This window comes from Saimiri boliviensis, chromosome 11 (assembly GCF_048565385.1).
Source record: "Saimiri boliviensis isolate mSaiBol1 chromosome 11, mSaiBol1.pri, whole genome shotgun sequence".
Classification (NCBI taxonomy): domain Eukaryota; kingdom Metazoa; phylum Chordata; class Mammalia; order Primates; family Cebidae; genus Saimiri; species Saimiri boliviensis.
In genome coordinates, this window is record NC_133459.1 from 93,006,473 (window position 1) to 93,026,237 (window position 19,765).

The following is a 19,765-nucleotide window of genomic DNA, read 5'->3' on the forward strand; positions in this document are numbered from 1 at the left end:
AAATTTTGATATAGTTCAAAAAAACCTTTATTATCTTGTTGGACCTAAGTTCCTGGGGCTATCAGATGTATCCACATAGAATTTTAAATTAAATCTTACTGAAAAGATAGGTTTAATAAGAAGTCAGCTGTCTGCTATCAAGTTCTACAGGTCAGTCCTCTTATTTTTTGTCAAGGTAGCTAATTTGGGGGATGTACTATTTGTAGATTGTCATTGTTCCCAAATTCATTTTTATTTCTTGTAAGAGCAGAGATCGTCAAACTTTCTGTGAAAGGATAGGTAGTAAACATGTTAGACTTTGCAGGTAGCGCTAGTATTAGTATTAGACTAAGGAAAAGTACAGAGAACTCCAGATGTGTATGGACAGATGTTTGTTGGCAAAGGAGAGTACTGAGAGGAGGAAGACCAGTTGAAGTGAGTGAGTTTATCATTAACACAGAGTTCCCTAAATTAAAATCAGAACCCTGGAGTTCTTGTTCAGGGGATTTGTCATGGGATGGTAAGAGTCTAATAAAAATAACTCAGCGTAAATTGCTAGTTTCCAAGAGGAAGCAATAAGTGAGAATTTCTGAGTCTGAATAGCCTTCCAAGCGTCCTGACTTAAACTTACAGGACTAGGACGATAACATTTATATGAGAAAAAGTGAAATCTTAAGGGACATAGAGATTCGATCCAGGATTTGCTGAGCCAGCTAATTCCTTGAATTGATTGATGCCTAGCAGCTGTATCTTTCAGAATCATGCTGTCTATCCTGCATTCTTTCTGTTAATTAAATATTTTTAAAATTAAAAAAATATTAAAAATTAGCCCAGCTCAAAAACTTTAAAAAAATACAGTGAGATACCATCTCATATCAGTCCAAATGGCTGTTGTTAAAAAGTCAAAAAATAACAGATGCTGGTGAGGTTGTGGAGAAAAGGGAACACTTATGGCACTGTTGGGAGAGTATAAAGTTCAATCATCGTGGAAAGTAGTGTGGCAATTCCTCGAAGAGCTAAAAACAGATCTACCATTCGACCCAGTAATCCCATTACTGGGTATATACCCAAAGGAATGGAAATCATTCTACCATAAAGAGCCACGCACACGTACATTCATTGCAACACTATTTGCAATAGAAAAGACAGAAAGAGGCTGGGCGTGGTGGCTCACGCCTGTAATCCCAGCACTTTGAGAGGCCAAGGCGGGTGGATCACGAGGTCAAGAGATCGAGACCATGCTGGTCAACGTGGTGAAACCCCGTTTCTACTAAAAATACAAAAAATTAGCTGGGCATGGTGGCGCGTGCCTGTAATCCCAGCTACTCAGGAGGCTGAGGCAGGAGAATTGCCTGAACCCAGGAGGCGGAGGTTGCGGTGAGCCGAGATCGCGCCATTGCACTCCAGCCTGGGAGCGAAACTCCGTCTCGAAAAGAAAAGACAGAAAGAACTTAAATGCCCATCAATGGAAGGTTAGATAAAGAAAATATGGGACATAGACCACATTTTACCGTGGATTACTGTGCAGTCATAAAAAAAGAACAAGATCATTTTCTTTGCAGGAATGTGGGTGGAGCTGGAGGCCATTATCCTTAGCAAATTAACACAGGAACAGAAAAACAAATGCTACATATTCGCACTCATAAGTGGGAGCTAAATGATGAGAACATATGGACAGAAAGGGGAACAACAGACCCTGGGGCCTACTTAAGGGCATAGAATAGGAGGAGGGAGAGAAGCAGAAAAATAACTAATGGATATGAAGCTTAGTACCTGGGTGATGAAATAATCTGTACCACAAACCCCTGTGATACAAGTTTACCTCTATAGCAAACCTGCACATATACCCCTGAACCTAAAATAAAAGATGTTTTAAAATAGCAAAATACAGAAAATGGTAAAACATTCATATTCCCAATACCAAAAATGAATATTAATATTTTGTCACATTTGTTTCAACTTCTTTATATTAAAAACATGATAGATGACATGGAAGATTCCTTCAATGCTTTCCCTTCCTATTCCCTTTACCCCTCCTGATTGCATCCTTTTCCTCTATCCCCAGGCAACCAAAATTTTGGATTTGGTGTCAGTCTAGCCCATTTTTTATACTTGTTTTCATGTGTAATTCAGTGAACAGTATATAATATTTTTGTGTGGTTTAAATTTTTTTTCACAGTTGATATAATAGTATCATATTTTTCTGCAGTTTGGTTTTTTCACACACTGGTATGTTTTTGTTATCTACCCATGTTTATTCATATAAATCTAGCTCATTTGTTGTACAGTATGTCATTTTATACATATGCACATGTTTAGACATTTCTCTATAAATGTCTATTGTTTAATTTTATGTATGCATTCATTAAACAAATATTTATTGAGTACTTACCATGTCCTAGGTACTATAGCCTAGTACCTGGGACATATTATATTAGTGAGTAAATCAGATAAAAATCTTTGCTACCATCCTACTTATGTTCTATTGGAGTAATATACAATAAATAATAAATAAACAAGACAAACATAAAGTATATTAGAAGATGATAAGTGATATGGAAAAAGTTTAAGGAGAACTGGGAGTGGGATGAATGGGAACAGAGCGCTATTTCAGTGTAGTTTGGGTAAGCCCCCTTGATATAATGTTAGAGCAAAGACAAGGTGAGAGACTTAGGAGAAGACAATTCCTATCAGAGTAAAGCCGGTGCAAGCCCTTAATGTGAGAGCATAATTGGTGTTTTCCGGGAACACCAGAAGGCCAACATGGCTGGAGAAGAGGGGAAAAGGGGAAGGGAGTAGGATTTGAATCACAAAGGTGACAGAGTTGAGACGGAGGAGGTGACTGTGTCTCATCTTATAGGCTGTTATGAGGACTTTGGCTTTTACTCTGAAAAAATGAAAAGTGCATGAAAGATTTTGAGCAGAGGAGTGATGTGATCTGTGTTGTAAAGGGGTCACGTAGGCTGGAATGTTAAGAATAGACTGTAGGGAGCTAGATGGACACAGAGAGACCAGTTAGGAAGTTATCACAGTGCTTCTGGGGAGGGTTGATGGTGTCTCAGACTGCAGTGCTAGCAGTAGATGTGGTGAAAAGTGGTGAGACTCTGAATATATTTAGAAGGTAGAGGCCACAAGATTTGCCGATGGATTAGGTACAAGGAGCGAAGAGTGATGCCAAGGTTTTTGCCTAAGCGACTGAAACGTTGGAGTTACCATCCACAGAGATGGGACAACCGTGGATAGGGCAGATTTGGGATGGAGGATCAGGAGTTACCTTTTGGATGTGTTGAGCTTGAGAACCTGTTAGATATCCAGAGAGAGACGCTGATTAGGTAGCTGGATATATGAGTCTGGAGTTCATCAGCAAGGTCTGGCTGGAGTTATAAATTCAGAAGACATCAGTTATACACATTTTACTTAATGCACTGAGATGAGATGGCACTGCAAAGGGAGTGGGTATAAAAAAGAAGAGAAGAAAAAGACTGAAACCTGGGTGTTAGCAATTAAGAAGTCGGGGGGAAGAGGAGGAACAGGCAAAAAGAGACTGAAAAGAGAAACTGCTGAAACAGGGGGAAAACATCCCAAAATGTAGCATCCAGGGGAGTCAAGAAGAAAACATATCAAGGAAGAGGAAGTAACTAATTGTGGCAAATGCTGCTGAATATGTCAAGAGAGATGATTACTTCTCCTTAACCATTAGCATTGAGGACAGTGATGACCAGTGTGCCTGGGGTAGTGGAGGTGAAACCTATTAGAATGGGTTTCAGTGAGAATCAGGTTGGGGATGCAGTCTCGTCAAATACTGCGGCAGCTCTGATATCTTTATCTTTCTTCAGTGATGGGAACCCATTCTCCCCCTTAACCATGTTGAAAGGAACTGGATTTGGCTTTGATTTGGGGGCTAACTACTCCCGTGTGGAGTGATTTTTTTAAATTCTGTTTTCTAATTCTCTCTTCAGCTATACACTCTAATATTTATCACATCTATTGAGTTTCTTTTTCATGACTCCAACTTTTATATTCGCATTTTCAACTTTGTTTGTTTGTTTGTTTGTTTGTTTGTTTTTTGAGATGGAGTTTCGCTCTTGTTACCCAGGCTGGAGTGCAATGGCGCGATCTCGGCTCACCACAACCTCCGCCTCCTGGGTTTAGGCAATTCTCCTGCCTCAGCCTCCTGAGTAGCTGGGATTACAGGCACGCGCCACCATGCCCAGCTAATTTTTTGTATTTTTAGTAGAGACGGGGTTTCACCATGTTGACCAGGATGGTCTCGATCTCTTGACCTCGTGATCCACCCGCCTCGGCCTCCCAAAGTGCTGGGATTACAGGCTTGAGCCATCACGTCCAGCCTGCATTTTCAACTTTTAATGTGAGCTTTATGTTAGGTATAACAAACATACAAAATAGTACAAAACACTAAATGTACACAGATCAATCCATTTTTATAAACTGAATACACCTATGTAAGTCGTACCCAGAATGCCCCTCATTCTTCTTCCTTATTGCTACTACCCCTTACCCTCAAGATAACCTGTTTATAGAGAGTCTATAAATGGGATTATGTAGTATGTACTTCTTTCATACGGTATATGTCGGTCTTCTTTTATATTATGTTTGTGAGCTTGATTTGTGTTCGTGCATGTGATTGTTCATTCATTGTCATTGCCATAGTATTCCATTGTATGAATACACCACGATTTACATTTCTGTTTTACTCTAGCTGGACATTTGGATGGATCAGAATTTGGGGCTATTACAATATGTTCTTGCACATATATTTTATGGGACATATTGCCCACATTTCTGTTGGATATATACCTAAAAATGGAATACTTGGGTCATGGTGTATGTGAATGTTGAGCATTTTCTGAAGTTGGTGTAACAATTTACAGTCCTACAGCAGTGTGTGAGAGTTAAGTGTTCCATTTACTCAACGCCCTTGACATACTTGATACTGTCGGGTTCTTCACATTAATCGTTCTGATGAATCTTTATTGGTATCATATTGTGGCTTTAATTTGCATTTAATGCATGTAATTTGCATTTTCTGATGATTTCTGAAGCTGAGTATTTTCTGATATATTAATTTGTCATTTGGAGATCTTATTTTGTGTGAATTACTTATTCATATTTTGCTAATCTCATAGGGTTATCTACTTATTTATTATAAATTTGTAGGAGTCCTTTACATATTCTCTGTACCAATATATTCTGTGTAGGTATTGCAATTAATCTTCTTCCAGTCTATTGCTTGCCTTTTCACCCTTTAAATGGTGAATTTTAATAAACAAAAGTTCTTAATTGGAAGGTAGTTTAATTTACCAAGATTTTTTGCTTTATATTTAGTTCATTTTTGGATCCTATTAAAGTCTTTACTGGCTAAAGCCAGTTTAAAATGCAATCAACTGATTTAATTTTTTCTACAAATCTTTTAAATATCCATTATAACTTAGGCAGAATATTTTAGGCCACTGTAAAGAATATCAGTTTCCCCAAGAGTATAATTTATGTATCAGCTTTCTTCTTTCATCCACAAAATATCAATTCAAGTCTTATATAACTCCATTCCATAAAAGCTTTTGTTCTTTTTTATCAAACCCAGAAATTCTCTTGAGTATTTTTCTTACCCTCATTTATTTATAAGCACCCTGTCTTCTATTTTCAGAGATAACAGAGTCTGATAGATGTGGATTCCTCTAAAACTTTCTGTTCTCCACTCTGAGCTCACAAGATACGTCCTCATCTGTCTTTACATGCCCCGTCTCCTCTTTCAGTGGAAGATACAGAAGATATTTCATCATCCATTGTTTTATCTCTGTTAAGTATCATTCCTTTTCCTCCGTCAGGAATATTGTTCTTTGAATTATCCCCTTTCCCGAATCTTTAGTGGCTCTCCCTCTGCTCAGTACATCGACAGTACATTATCTCACTTTAGAAAACAAAAGGAAATGTTTATTTTCTAACTCCTACCAGTAATCCCATCACAATACTTCCTTGAAAAACAAATGTCTTCCACATGTGATTAATGTGCATACTAAACATACCCCACACAATTCATGCATTGTAAAACTAGTGAAATCCAAACAGGGCAGAAGGATTGCATCAAATGCAGAATCTTCTTCTTGTTGACACAGGAAAGGCCCCCTTGTCCCCCTCACAGGGTGTGCGACGGGGGGAGTGGCTTGCAGTAGAGGAGCATACAGACGGGCAGGTGTGGGGCTCTGACCCCACGGCTGTGGCTAGGGGTGAATGTTTACTGCTGAAGCCCCCTTGGGCTTGTATCCCCAGGTGCTCTTTTAGTTTAGCCGTCTGTAAAGGATTAGTCAGCTCAGTTAGACCACTGCCTTCTCGCAAAGACAGAGGGCTTTCTGTATCCTTGGGTTCTTGCCTTGGTGTACCAGAAGAAATGGGTCACACGTGGGCTTGGAGGAGTGCAAGGTTTTATCGAGTGGAAGTAGGTCTCAGCAGATGGGGGAGCCAAAGGGGAGATGGTTGTCGCCTGGAGTTGGGCAGCTTGGTAGCCAGGGTTCTCCTCCCACTGCCCCACACAAACTCTGTGCTGTTTTGCTGTCAGTGGCTTGTGGGTGTGCCGGTACCAGTCGAGCCACCTGTGTGTCTGGTGTTCTCTGCTGATACGCTCCCCTCACGTCCAGGGCCTGGTTTCTGCCTGCTAGATTCTTGGGTTTAATTATTCTTATGTTTACTTTTTATTTTTTTGAGACAGAGTCTTGTTGTGTTGCCCAGGCGGAGTGCAATGGCTGACCTCGGCTCACCGCGACCTCCATCTCCTGGGTTCGAGCAATTCTCCCACCTCAGCCTCCCAAGTAGCTGGAATTAAAGGCACCTGCCATCATGCCCGGCTAAGATTTGTATTTTTAGTAGAGATGGAGTTTTACCATGTTGGCCAGGCTGGTCTTGAACTCCTGATGTCAGGTGACCTGCCTGCCTCAGCCTCCCAAAGTGCTGGAATTACAGGCATGAGCCACCGCGCCTGGCTGGGTCTTGGGGTTTTTATAGGCACAGGATGAGGGTGGAGCAGACCAGGGTGGTCTTTGAAAATGCAACATTTGGCCAAGAAAACAAAAATGTTTATCCTCATCTAGGTTCATGCAGGCCCAAGGGTGGAGCCCTAGCCGTAGACCATGCCCTGCCCCTCCTTTACATCCTTTAAAGAGAGCAGGCCCTTCCCTTCCCTACCCAGCACTTCCCTTCCCCAGTTCTATGTCATTGTGACATTAAACTATAATTATGCAAGATGTTGCCATGGAGGGAAACTGGGCTAAGGGTATATGGGATCACTCTGTATTATTTCTTACAATTGTATGTGAACATACAATTATCTAAAAAGTTAAAACAGAAGTATTTTTAAAAATTGTAATAGAGCCACTATTTATTGAGTGGATACTATGTGCTGGGTTCTGTTTACATACCATCAGGTCAATATTACCGTTAACCTCATTTTATGGATGAGAAAACTGAGACACAGAGATTAAGTCACTTACACAGAGTCACTCAGTGCCTAAGTGGCAGACCTAGCATTCAGACCCAGGCAAACTCACTCCAAAGACTGAGCTCTTAGCTACTCTGCAGTGCTTCGTGTGTATCTGTCTTTATATCCTGCCTTCTAGTCTCACTCATCAGCCCACTACAGTTTACTTTCCATCCCAGTCACTCCCCGGAAACTGCTTTTGCCTGGATCACCAAGTCTTTTGCCAAATCTAATGGTCCTATTCTTTGTACAGGCTTTGCTATTGTCTACACATTCAACAAATACTTCCTGAGTATCTACAGTGTATCAAGTTACCTTCCACAGCTGTGAAAAAGTTAGGGAGGACTGCCCCACCCAAAGAACGCCCCTTTTAGAATGAGAGGTTTGAAATCTTCAGTTCTTTCTTTTCTGCTCATTCCTGCTGACTTGTTTGTGGATGGTCAATAGGCCACTTCATTGTCCATGCTTGTGCTTTTCTGTGGCTAATCAGGTTATACAGCTAGTTTGTTTGTGGTTTTGCAACATAAATAATAAAATAGTATGTTTAGATACCATCTCCCCTTTTTCCCCCAAATGGAAATCTGAACCTTTCCAAGCAATTGTCATGAATATGAATGAAGACAACCTGAATGAACTCCTGAAGTACCCTCCCCTTCTTATATAATTGTGAAAAATTAATTGTGAAAAATTAATTGCTGTTGACCTTTTACCTACTTTTTCTGTATGAGGATGATTTGAATTCATTTTATGCTCACAATTTTGGAAACACCAGGAAGATCTGTGCAGAATATTAAGTAAGTTTCATTCCATATGTCCAAATAAAAAGCCACTCCAAGGAAAATGCTCAGCTTCATAGGGATACGGTGGTAGCTTTTTGCTTATCACCAAAGCTAAGCGTTTGAATCAGAGTTAAAGAGGCGTCATCTCGTCTCTTTCCACATATTCATGGTTATTATCTGTGATTTCATTCTTTCTCCCAATTCAGTAAAGAAGAAAAGAAAAAGTCTCTCCTACTTTTTCATGACACAAAAACAGCTCTTGTTTTAATAGTTCTAATGGGAGTGTATTTTCCTTGGTGATTGGAAGCAACTCGAATCCTCTTGCCTGCGTTGCGAGTTGTTCACTGTTTTTGTCTGATAGATATTTGTTTACAGCAGCAGTTAGCAATTTGCATGGACAGTGTGTCAGGGTCACTGCCCTCAAGGAAACTCGAATGACTCTTCGAAGAAAGATGACAGACTCGGCCCGGGGAATTGCAAAACTTTAAAAGTGATTCCTGGTCAGACCCGTGAAAAACAACTCTTCCCTCTCTATGACTTGAGGGAAAAAAATGAGAGACTGTCTTACAGCAGATGGCAATTCCTTGCTAGTAAAACAGGCCTGGGCTGATTCAGCTCCACTCCTTTATGTTCTTTTTGCAAAACCCACAAAGAACACATTTGGGGCCACTTTTCAGAGTTGGCAACAGTCTCTGCTTTTAAGGAAATCATGTGAACATAAAAAACAAAAGCCACAGTCGATGGAGTCCCCAGAGTCCAGAAATGGGAGGCATGGGCCTTGGATTCTAGGTCATCAGGCTTGGTAACTTGATTAAATCCAGTTAAAACAAAAACAAATTTGAGAAAGTTTATATTTTCTTGTTGACTAGACTTCTTAAAAAAAAAGAAAAGAAAAAGGAAGAAGAGGAGGAACTAGAAACGATAAAAACACCCTTTGGGGTGATGGAGTAAGGTGATTTCTAACTTTCAAATTACCTTAGATCTAAAGAATTCAATCTTTAATGTTAAGTCCAGTGCCTTTTCCCACCATTTACAAAATGGAAAGTACTATAGCTGCTTTGATAGAGTTAGAAATTATTTAGAAAGGCTTGGAACTAGTGTGTAAATGTGTGTGTGAGTATGCGCGTGTCTGTGTGTGTGTGTGTGTGAGACTGTGTGTGTGTGTGTGAGAGAGAGAGAGAGAGAGAGTGTGTGTGTGTGTGTGTGTGTGTGTGTTTTCTTAATAAGCTTGACTTTTTACAGATAGATGCCACTGGACATCATGAAACTTTCTCACTGAAGATGCTGAAGCAGAGTCTGGTTACCCACTTGCTAAGGGTATTGTGGAGTAGACTTAAACACTAGATTAATAATCAGATCAGTTGGCTTGTATTATTTCTTCTTCACCTAAGAGTCTATCTGTCATGAATCAGAACTAAGCCCCCTTCACCTGTTCTTATAATAACATTGATTGGGGGTATTTTCAGACATTTAAGGTAATACTTACTATTTAGTTTTTCTTACATGCCAGAAAACACTGGCCACTTCACTAATGTTCTATTTTATTTCATTAGGTGTCTGAACACACACAATTAAGTTGGATCCTTTCCTGCATGGTCAGACTACCTCGATTACAACATTTACATCAGTGGAAGGTAAATGCCAGTAATCTGATTAATAAACAGACAACGAGGTCTTTTTCTCTTCCTGTGTGTTTTTGTATTCGGCTCTGGGGATCCTGAGTTTACTCTCCTCCTGGCTCTGCTGCTGCTCACCAGTGGTGGAACAGCATCTTTTTTTTTGAGACGGAGTCTTGTTCTATGACCAGGCTGGAGTGCAATGGCGCAATCCCGGCTCACTGCAACCGCCGCCTCCTGGGTTCAAGCCATTCTTCCGCCCCAGCCTCCCAAGTAGCTAGGACCACAGGTGCGTTCCACCGTACCCGGCTATTTTTTTTTTTTTTTCATTTTTAGTAGAGACAGGGTTTCACCATGTTGGCCAGGATGGTCTTGATCTCTTGACCTTGTGATCCGCCCGCCTTGGCCTCCCAAAGTGCTGGGATTACAGGCATGAGCCACTGCGCCCGGCCTGAACAGCATCTTTAACCTTCCTGCTTCAGGGTATTAAACAGGAAATAAAAGGCTTTTCCAAGATTCCTTCTGACTTAAAAATTATGTCAATTGTTTTTATCTGTGTACAGTTGAATCAGTTACCTTTGGATAATGGTAATGACCTTGAACAACCGCATTATAGTTGACAAACAATCACAAATTCTGGATTACTGGACCCTGAAGTTGCCTCCCATTTCCACTGGAATTAACTGGCAGTAAGGAAAGAATGTTTTCATTGCAGAGAGAAGAGACAACATATTTTATTTAACACTTAAACAAGTTGAGTCCAGGCAACAGTTCAAACCCACAGAAAAATTAGGGCTGTACTTTTTCTAAGAAGTTCGACCAAGAAAGATAAATTGGATAATTCATAGTACTTTACTTCCATTTATTTTTCAAATTGGATAACCCCACAGTATGTAGCCCCCAACTACATCAAAATGAATTTCAGTTTGAAGCTTCTTTTGAGCCTATATTCAGGACCACTGATTTCCTCAAAAGCCAATCTTTACAAGCCTTCACATATGCTACAGAAAGAAACAGACAGACCTTTAGAGTGGCAACGCCTAAATGCTGTAATCTGAATGTGTCCCCCAAAATTTATTTGCTGAAACCTAACTCCCAAGATGATGGTATTAGCAGGTAGGGCTCTTGAGAGGCGATTAGATAATGAGGTCGGGACCATCAGGAGTGAGACTAGTGCTCTTGTTAAAGCACTAATCTCTTAGAGCACTAATCTCTTAGAGAGACCACCTGCTCCTGCCATCATGTGCGAACAGAGCTAGAAGTCACTGTCCATGAACAAGGTTCCTCACCAGGCAGTGACTTTGCCTTAGTCTTGGACTTCCCAGCCTCCAGAACTGTGAGAAATAAATGTCTGTTGTTTATAAGCCACCTAGTTGGGTATTTTTGTTATAGCAGCCTGAGTGGACTAAGACACTTAATAAATAAGACAGTACTGGTCATGCTCTAGATTCATTACTTGCCATAAATTAGAAACAACCTTTCATAATCTTCTCTGCCATAATTTGGTTTTGGGCAATACCTTCCCATTTTATCATAATATTCTACCATTAAGTATAATGCTGCAATCCTTTTTATAGGAACTGAATACTAATCTAGTAGCAACTATTCCTGCTTTAAAACATCATCTACATATCTCCTGATAGCACATTAGTAGTGCATGTACTGATTCTGGAAAGGCCTTTCCACTAGTAGATGATTGCCTGTTTGTAGGAAAAACATGGATTTCATAATACGAACTCCCCTGCTGTGGCTGCACACTGCTGACGTGTTGTTTGGTTCTCTGAAGTAGAGCTACTTATTAGGTGGGAATATTCTGTGAAGTTTCAAGGCCTAAGATATAGCGTCTCTTGTAAAATAAATGGATACTTGGGTGTGTGGACAAATCTTACTCATTTAGTTAATATGAATCACTTCCCTCACGTTCGATTATTTCTGAATGAACTGAGCGACTGAATTTATAAACTTGTTTATTCCAGAGACCAAGCTCATGAGCTCACAAACATGGGGATCCCCTCCCAAGGCCCCGCCACACTCTTTAAGGCTCAGTCTGAAAATACAACAACCTCTCTCCTTAGCCATATTAATTTTGGCATTTCATAATTTAGTTACAAACTTAACTTCTCTGAGTATACTTCAAATAGTTTCTGGTTACAGCAGCCAATGCTCTAGGCCATTCAGAGGAAATATGAATGTTTGAACATACAATTCCTTCACTACCTCTCCTAATTACAAAGTTCATGATAAATACCAGTTCATAATGATCACTGGGTAAAGATAATGGGAGTTTAATTTGGAAATGCACAAATTGGAAAATAACCCAATTTTTTTTTTTTTTTTTTTTTTTGAGACGGAGTTTCGCTCTTGTTACCCAGGCTGGAGTGCAATGGCGTGATCTCGGCTCACCGCAACCTCCGCCTCCTGGGTTCAGGCAATTCTCCTGCCTCAGCCTCCTGAGTAGCTGGGATTACAGGCACGCGCCACCATGCCCAGCTACTTTTTTGTATTTTAAATAACACAATTTTTAAAAGTTGCCATCACATTCGATTTATAGCCTTTTCACATTAGAATAATGGACATTGGAGTTACACAGGAGAGGGAAAATGTAAGGAGCATTAATATTTATTGAGTGCCTATTATGTGCTCTAGACGCCTTACATATAAGTTACTCATTAATCCTCGAAATAACCCTGACCTCAGCAACCCTCACCCCACCCTTCTTTGCCACTATTCCGCCTTTCACTGTCCCAATGGAAAAGGCTAGATGCCCCTATCAGATCCTCCCATAGCACTGGAATCTTCCCCTTAGAGCACTTCTTACACTTTCTTATTACTTGTTTAATTGTCTCTTCCCAAACGGCCTATAAGCCTCATGAAGGGGACTACTTCTTATTGACCGCTATATCTCTAGCACCTACCATGGCATAAGACTGACAGAAAAGGTCACTAATATTTAATTAATATTAATGAAGGAATGACCATAGCATGCTGTGAGACTTTTGGGCAAATCTCCACGTATAAGCAGTAGGGCTTTTGATGTTAACTCATATTAATTTGTAGAAATTTAATTTCATGATTAACTTGTGACCTTGTCTGTGAAACCCGGAATTTATCCGATGTGGAACCAATAAATCCCTATATCCTTACTTTAATAAAATAAATGAACAGTAGCAGTGCAGGGTCCTCTAAGGGGCAGTGGTGAAATGGATTCACCTTATTCCTCCCTCAGCCTGGAACATGAAGGCAAGCTAGCCAGAAGATGGTTACATTGCTAAAAACGAACTGACATAGGACGTTGTGACAGGTGGCTTCAGATCGCAATTTGCTCGTTTTAAAGTTTTCTTAATTTAGCAGTATAATTAGGTTCAAGTCAGATTTCAGATCTCTTCCCCTCGTCTCTTTCACCTCTCCCAGGCAAAGACTGCCAAGCAGAAGCACGGCGGCACGGCAGGCCTGCTGACATACCCAGTTCTCCAGGCGGCTGACATTCTGTTGTACAAGTAAGAAGAGAGTTCGCCCTGGTATTGTACCGACTCCTGGTGACAAGACTGTTTTATCCTATTCAATACAGACTTGATTCATGGGCAAGGGGAGGTGCAGAAAGGGCCAGACATCTGAATCAGTTTATATCTATTCCCCAGCAATAGGTACTGCATTATAGAAATATGTCTGTGAGAAACTCATAATATTAAGAGCTAACATTTAAATAGCACTTACAATGTGTTGGAAACCATTGTAAGTGCTTTACATACATCACCGTTTACAATAGTCTTCTAAAATTTGCACTGTTATTGTCCCAGTTTTACAGATGGAGAAATTGAGGCACAGAGTGGTTAATAGCATGCCCAAAGTCATGTAATTAGCAAGGCGTGGAGCCAGGATTTGAGTCCAGGAAGTTTGGATACAGTGTCTGTGCTCATAACCAGTAGGCCATATATATTTCCCTACCGTTGATTAAACTTCAGGCTTTTTAAATGTTGATTTAAACATTTAAATCTCTCTGTGTTTACGGAAATGTTCTATGTCTGTTCTAGATCTTGTAGCCAGTAGCCACATGTGAGGCTTCTGAGAGCCTAAAATGTTGCCAGTGCCACAGAGGAGCTAAATTTTAAATTCTATTTAATTTTAATTAAATTAAATGTAAATAGCCACTGTATTCGACCTACAGGTTGACAGCAAGTTTTAAAATATGATTCAGGGTACCTGTACTTTTCCTGGACCAGTCAGCTACTGTTGCCACTTAAATTCCTCAAAAATATACACCTGAGGATGCTGATCCCTGCACTCGCTGTGCTACTGGCCAGGGTTTCTGATTTCATCCCCGTCTCAATTCTTCCGTTCTAACTCCTCATCAGCCTCCCTTGACCCCTGTTTGGCCTTCTAGAGATAAAGCCTCCCAACTGGCCTGCACTTACAGCGATGCTGCCATGAAAGCTTCTGGGAAAAGAAGACACTTTACCAATGTTTTAGCATCCCTTCCCCCTAAAGCTGTGAACCTGAATTATTTGCATGGAAGTCTGATAAATAGCATGCAGATGACAGTTATCTGTACGTCGTGGCATGACTCCAATGCCCTTGCGCAATGATGATGGAAACAGCCAAAAGAGCAGCTGCTTAGCTCTGCGAACATGAGTACATGCAGCCTGTCTTCAATTCTGATGCAAACTTACAAAGATCATTTGTCTGTTTGTTGTATTAACTTGAATGCTGGACTCTTGATAACGTTTATCATTTGTAGTAAGTGGTTTTTGACTTGCTTAAAAGGCTCGAACACTTTGCTCCAATAAGTAGCAAATGAAAGCGTAATGAAAGTCTTAATAATACATTTTTCTAGACGGGTAGGATATTTGCTTGAAAAGGTTCTGTGAAGAAACTTGGTTTTCTCACCGTAAAATGGGAATAATTATTAAGCACAGGCTTATTAGAGGATTAAAATGAAATATCGGCCAGGCAGTGCTGTGACTAGGAGCTGTTACTTGGTTATGACTAATGATGACTGTGTCTTCGATGATTACAGTGTTGTCTAATTTTGTTTCAAGGCCTGCTTCTTCATAGAACCAAAGACTAGCCAGGCACGGTGTTGCATGTCTGTAGTTCCAACTGCTTGGAAGGCTGAGGCAGGAGGATCACTTGAGCCCAGCCTGGGCAAAATAGTGAAACCTCGGCTCGAAAAACAAAAACGAAAAACAAAAGCTGAGTTCTGCCAGCACCAGAATAAGAAAACACATGAGCATGGTAGATTTCCTTAACAGTTCAAGAGCTGTAATGGGAGAGTCCTCTGAGCTTAGGGTTATGGAAAAGCATAAACTTTAACAAGAATGACTGTACTCTTACGATACTGTGGAGCACAGGATGGGAAGGGGCTTAAGGAGCCTCTTCTTTAATTCCGTTGCTTTACAATTGCAGCCTAGCGTGGTTTAACAACTTCCCTAAAGCTGTGCAGCCAGTCAGTTGAGTTTGGAACATCTGGGCAAGACTGTGGGTCTACAGCACTTTTTCTGCTAATGTCCATCTTGCGTTTGTCTCATTACGTTTTCTCTCAAGTGTAGAAATTCCTAATTGCTCAATAGTAAGTATCAGAGTCAGGATTCAAACTCAAGTTTGACTTTTAGGCCATATCATTGTTTTCCCTATAACAGAGATGAGGTATTTGAGGGTATTTTTGGTTTTGTTTCGCTTTGTTTCAGACATTTCTGGATTTTGAAAAAGGTCGTAGCCAGAATGTCTATGAATATTTGCATTATCAATGTAGATACGTAGAATGCTAGATTGAAGGGTGGGTAAAACATCTGTGGGTTTTTTTTCTACCAGCAAATCTACATGTGACCTCTTCATTAAATTTTGATGCAAGCCAAATCTTAGTGTTTCCTTTTGTCAAAATCATCATCAGAATGAGTGGCATGGTGGGCCAGAGAACAAATATAATAGAAAGAAAGAGAAGAGGAGCCTTTCAGATAAGTTTATAAAAGATTTATCTAACTATTTTGGCAGAACTTTGTAAGGAACCCAGGAATGGACAGCTGAGACCATCTTCAGCTTGAGAGTATGCTAAGTACAAGATATTTGAATACAGACAGAATATTCCAATGCTCAAACGTAGCAAGTGTTCATAGTTTTTATTTCGCATCTATATTATTTTTTCAAATGCCTAATTTCAAATAGCTGGCTATATATTAAGTAAATTATTTTTGCCCTTTCTCTTTTTCCCTCTCTCTGTATGTATGTATATGTGTACACCCACATAAAGGCACACACATATGTATATAATTTTTATCAATATACAACAAATAGTTCCAAAGTACCTACAATGCCACTGATCTGGAAAAACGTACTATACTTAGCCTTGAGGGAAAGGAAAGAAAGGACTTTTCATGTGTTGAGCGTTATTTGCCAGGCATCTACTAACTGCTACACACTCGTTATCTACTCAGTTCTCCCAATAGCGCTGTAAAATAAGTGAGTGGTATTATCCCCACTCTACAGATGAGGAAATGAAGTTTCAGAGAGGTTCCACTAAGTTCGTTCAGGTAGTGAGTATCTAGGCTAATCAGATTATCTTTCTCAAGAATTTGAAAAATTTGGGAAGAGGATAAGAAGAGTGGAAACCATCCGGGCATACGTGGCTCACACCTGTAATCCCAGCACTTTGGGAGGCTGGGGCAGGCAGATCATCTGAGGTCAGGAGTTCGAGACCTGCCTGGATGAAATGGTAAAACCCCATCTCTACTTAAAATACAAAACATTAGCCGGGCGTGCTGGTGTGCGCCGGTAGTCCCAGCTACTCAGCAGGCTGAGGCACAAGAAGTGCTTAAACCTGGGAGGAGGAGGCCACAGTGAGCCAAGAGGCTGCCGCTGCAGTCTAGCCTGGGTGACGGAGTGAGACTCCATCTCAAAAACGAAAAAAAAAGAAGACTGGAAGTGAAAGCAAAAATGATACAGAAAAATGAGACAACAACAGCCTCAAGAAACTTCAGGTAGGGCCGGGCGCGGTGGCTCACGCCTGTAATCCCAGCACTTTAGGAGGCCGAGGTGGATGGATCACGAGGTCAAGAGATCGAGACCATCCTGGTCAACATGGTGAAACTCCGTCTCTACTAAAAATACAAAAAATTAGCTGGGCATGGTGGCTCGTGCCTGTAATCCCAGCTACTCAGGAGGCTGAGGCAGGAGAATTGCCTGAACCCAGGAGGCGGAGGTTGCAGTGAGCCGAGATGGCGCCATTGCACTCCAGCCTGGGTAACAAGAGCGAAACTCCGTCTCAAAAAAAAAAAAAAAAAAAAAGAAGAAGAAGCTTCAGGCAGATACCAAACCAAACTAAAATCTAGAAAGTAGAGATTAAAATGATTGCTCGGAAACTTCAGGCTGGTGGAGTCAGAGAAGAGGCGTCATCAGTGTCTGAGAATCAGGCGACTGCTATTGAGGATCATTGAAAATAAGCTTTTTGAGAGCTTGTAATTATTATTATTTCTCTTTTTTTGAGACCATCATAAAACAGCATTTGAGAGCTGTTTCTAAGAATGTTAGAGTTCCTAAACTTGCTTTGGAGACTTCCAGTTCCTGAATTGCTTCATTCTTTGTGAGGCCAGTCAAGCCTGGATTTTTCTGAGATGCAGGAAGCTATTCATTTCTGCAGTCTGCTCATATCCATGTATCCACTCACACTACCTAAGCAGTCATTTTTTTTTTACCTTTCGCTTTTCACTTTCCCTCTACTGGGCAAACGCCGACACCTAACCAGAACCCTACTGAAAGGCAGTCTGAGAAATGCAGTTTCCAGGCAGCCAGCCCCTGAAAACCAAGAGGTAGCATAGAAGGGAGAGAATGGTGCTGAGATATCAACAGATAATCCAGTACGCGCTCCAAAAAGTGACAGGAGGCTATTTGTACATTTTAAGGATGCAGTGAATTTGATATGACTTAAACTTTTAAAACAGAATTGATGAAAATACAGAGAGTGGATTTTGGAAGACAAGAATATCTGGAGCAATCGGTTTAGAGGCTATTTCACTAGTCTAATATGGACCATGACGGTGATAATGAAGATGAAGAAAAGTAGACAAATATAAGAGGTATTTAGGAGGTAAAACTGATAGGACTGGCTGTATGAGAGGGAGGTGTCGGGAATGACCCGATATTTCTAACTTACCCAACTGTATTGACAGTATTGCCATTCACTGAGTTAGGGGATGCTGAAAGAAGACTAGCCAAAAGAATTGAGAGCTTTATTGGGTATGATGTCTCCTCCCGGAGGCCTTAAATCTTTAGAAAGTAAACCCTTCATTGTATCTTTCACAGTAGGCAGCACCGGGTCTTTCACATCGTGGGTCTTCAGTAAGTAATTGCTGAATTAGAGTGCCATTATTGCATATCCAACAAGCAACCAGTGATGAGGAATTAATCCATTATGACAACAAGCACCACCAAAGTCCTGTCCTAGCCAGGCTGGTTAAAGGCAGCCGCACTGAAAACTTACAAACACAGCCACAAAATTGGAAACAGAAGTAATAAGAGAACAAATCTCTGTGAGCAGATATATGTAGGCAACGATTATTAATCTGGACAGTAATTCTGCCAGAAGGGTGGGGTGATCTTAAGTAGTCATAGATGCAAAAAGGAACTAAGCAAAAGAAAAATGGCTTAGTCACCAAAGGAGAAGATCAGAGGCATTATTATGTGTCAGAAGTTAATAACAATCAGAATTATGAAAGTCTTTTGTTTTATGTTGTGTCTAGGAAACCACAGAGTAACTAAAAAAAAAAAATAGAAGAAAAGAGAAGATACATTAATATGGATGTCATTATGTAGGATGTAAATTTTTAAAGAACAGCACTAAATTATTTGAAGTGAAAGGAAGACTGAGGAGAAAGGCTGAAGATGTGACAAGAGTAAGGCACATAAGTGAGTAGAATCAAAGACAGGATGAATTAATGTAAAGTGTAAACTCAGTGGATGGGAAGTACAGGCCAAGATAAATTATAGGAGGTGAAAGGAGCAGCAGGAGCACGGGGAGGGAAGGCTTGAAACAAACACGCCAAAATCAGATGAAAAAGCCAAGAGGAGCAATAGGGGCAGGTGAAGAAGATTAACATTTTTTAAATCCTTTTTTTTTTTTTTTTAAAAAAAAAAGCAAAACCCCACAGAATTGTGAGAAAAGAGGCAAGGGTCTGACATCAGGCAAAGACGCGTGCAGAGTCATTATGAAAACTCAATGTGTTTTCTGTTTAGTTTGGTTGCTTTGTGAATCTGGAACCATTTTGACATGTGGAAATATTCATTTTGATGTGCTTAAAGTGTATTGATCATGGTAATTGTCTTTTCTGTGTTAGTTGCAGTCCATTGTGATTTCCTATGGGCTACTGTAATTGCTTTTTAAACTGCTCTGTTGGCTAATTTGGCTTGGGGGCATCAAGGTGACCTCTGCATGTCAGCCTCACTATAATTACAAGACAGGAGTAGCAAAGTCCACCCCAAGAAGAGAAAGTCACAAAGGTGGGGTATCTGCATGAACATCCCAGAGAGGAGCACCATGTAGGGCCATGAGTGCTGGGGAAAACATAAAAAGGACCATTTTTGTCTTTGCCACTCACTGATCCAGTGGCTTTCTACCCCAGGCTGTGTGGAAGACAGCAATAGCTTTGGCCCTAACAGTTATTTGGTAGACCCTAACAGTTATTTGGTAGAATTTCCCACATTCACTTAGTGAACTTAGAAGAAGAGAAACCACATCTGGGTCTGCTGTCATGATTCTTACATTTTGCCTTTTCATTCATTGTTCTTTCTATTCCTTTTTTTTTTTGTTTTGTTTTGTTTTTTGTTTTTTTGTTTTTTGTTTTTTGTTTTTTAATTAAAAGAGCTCTCAGAATTCCTGTAACATATCATTTATATTCTGGGATTACCTGATCAGA

General features: G+C 40.3%; 1 protein-coding gene across 4 annotated transcripts in view; it reads left to right on the plus strand.

Moving 5' to 3' along the window:
- The window catches only part of WARS2 (tryptophanyl tRNA synthetase 2, mitochondrial), a 132,497-nt gene that overhangs the window by 99,884 nt on the left and 12,848 nt on the right, over nucleotides 1-19,765 (plus strand). For 3 of the 4 annotated variants that reach the window (XR_012512503.1, XM_003933533.3, XM_010344073.3), the window contains exons 3-4: nucleotides 9,801-9,881; nucleotides 13,275-13,360. Coding sequence is in view for 3 of the 4 variants with exons in the window: in XM_003933533.3 (XP_003933582.1) it covers nucleotides 9,801-9,881; nucleotides 13,275-13,360 (167 nt within the window). In the remaining variant the exon portion in view is untranslated. The remainder of the gene's footprint in view (nucleotides 1-9,800; nucleotides 9,882-13,274; nucleotides 13,361-19,765) is intronic. The other variant, XM_039460872.2, reaches the window with a different exon arrangement.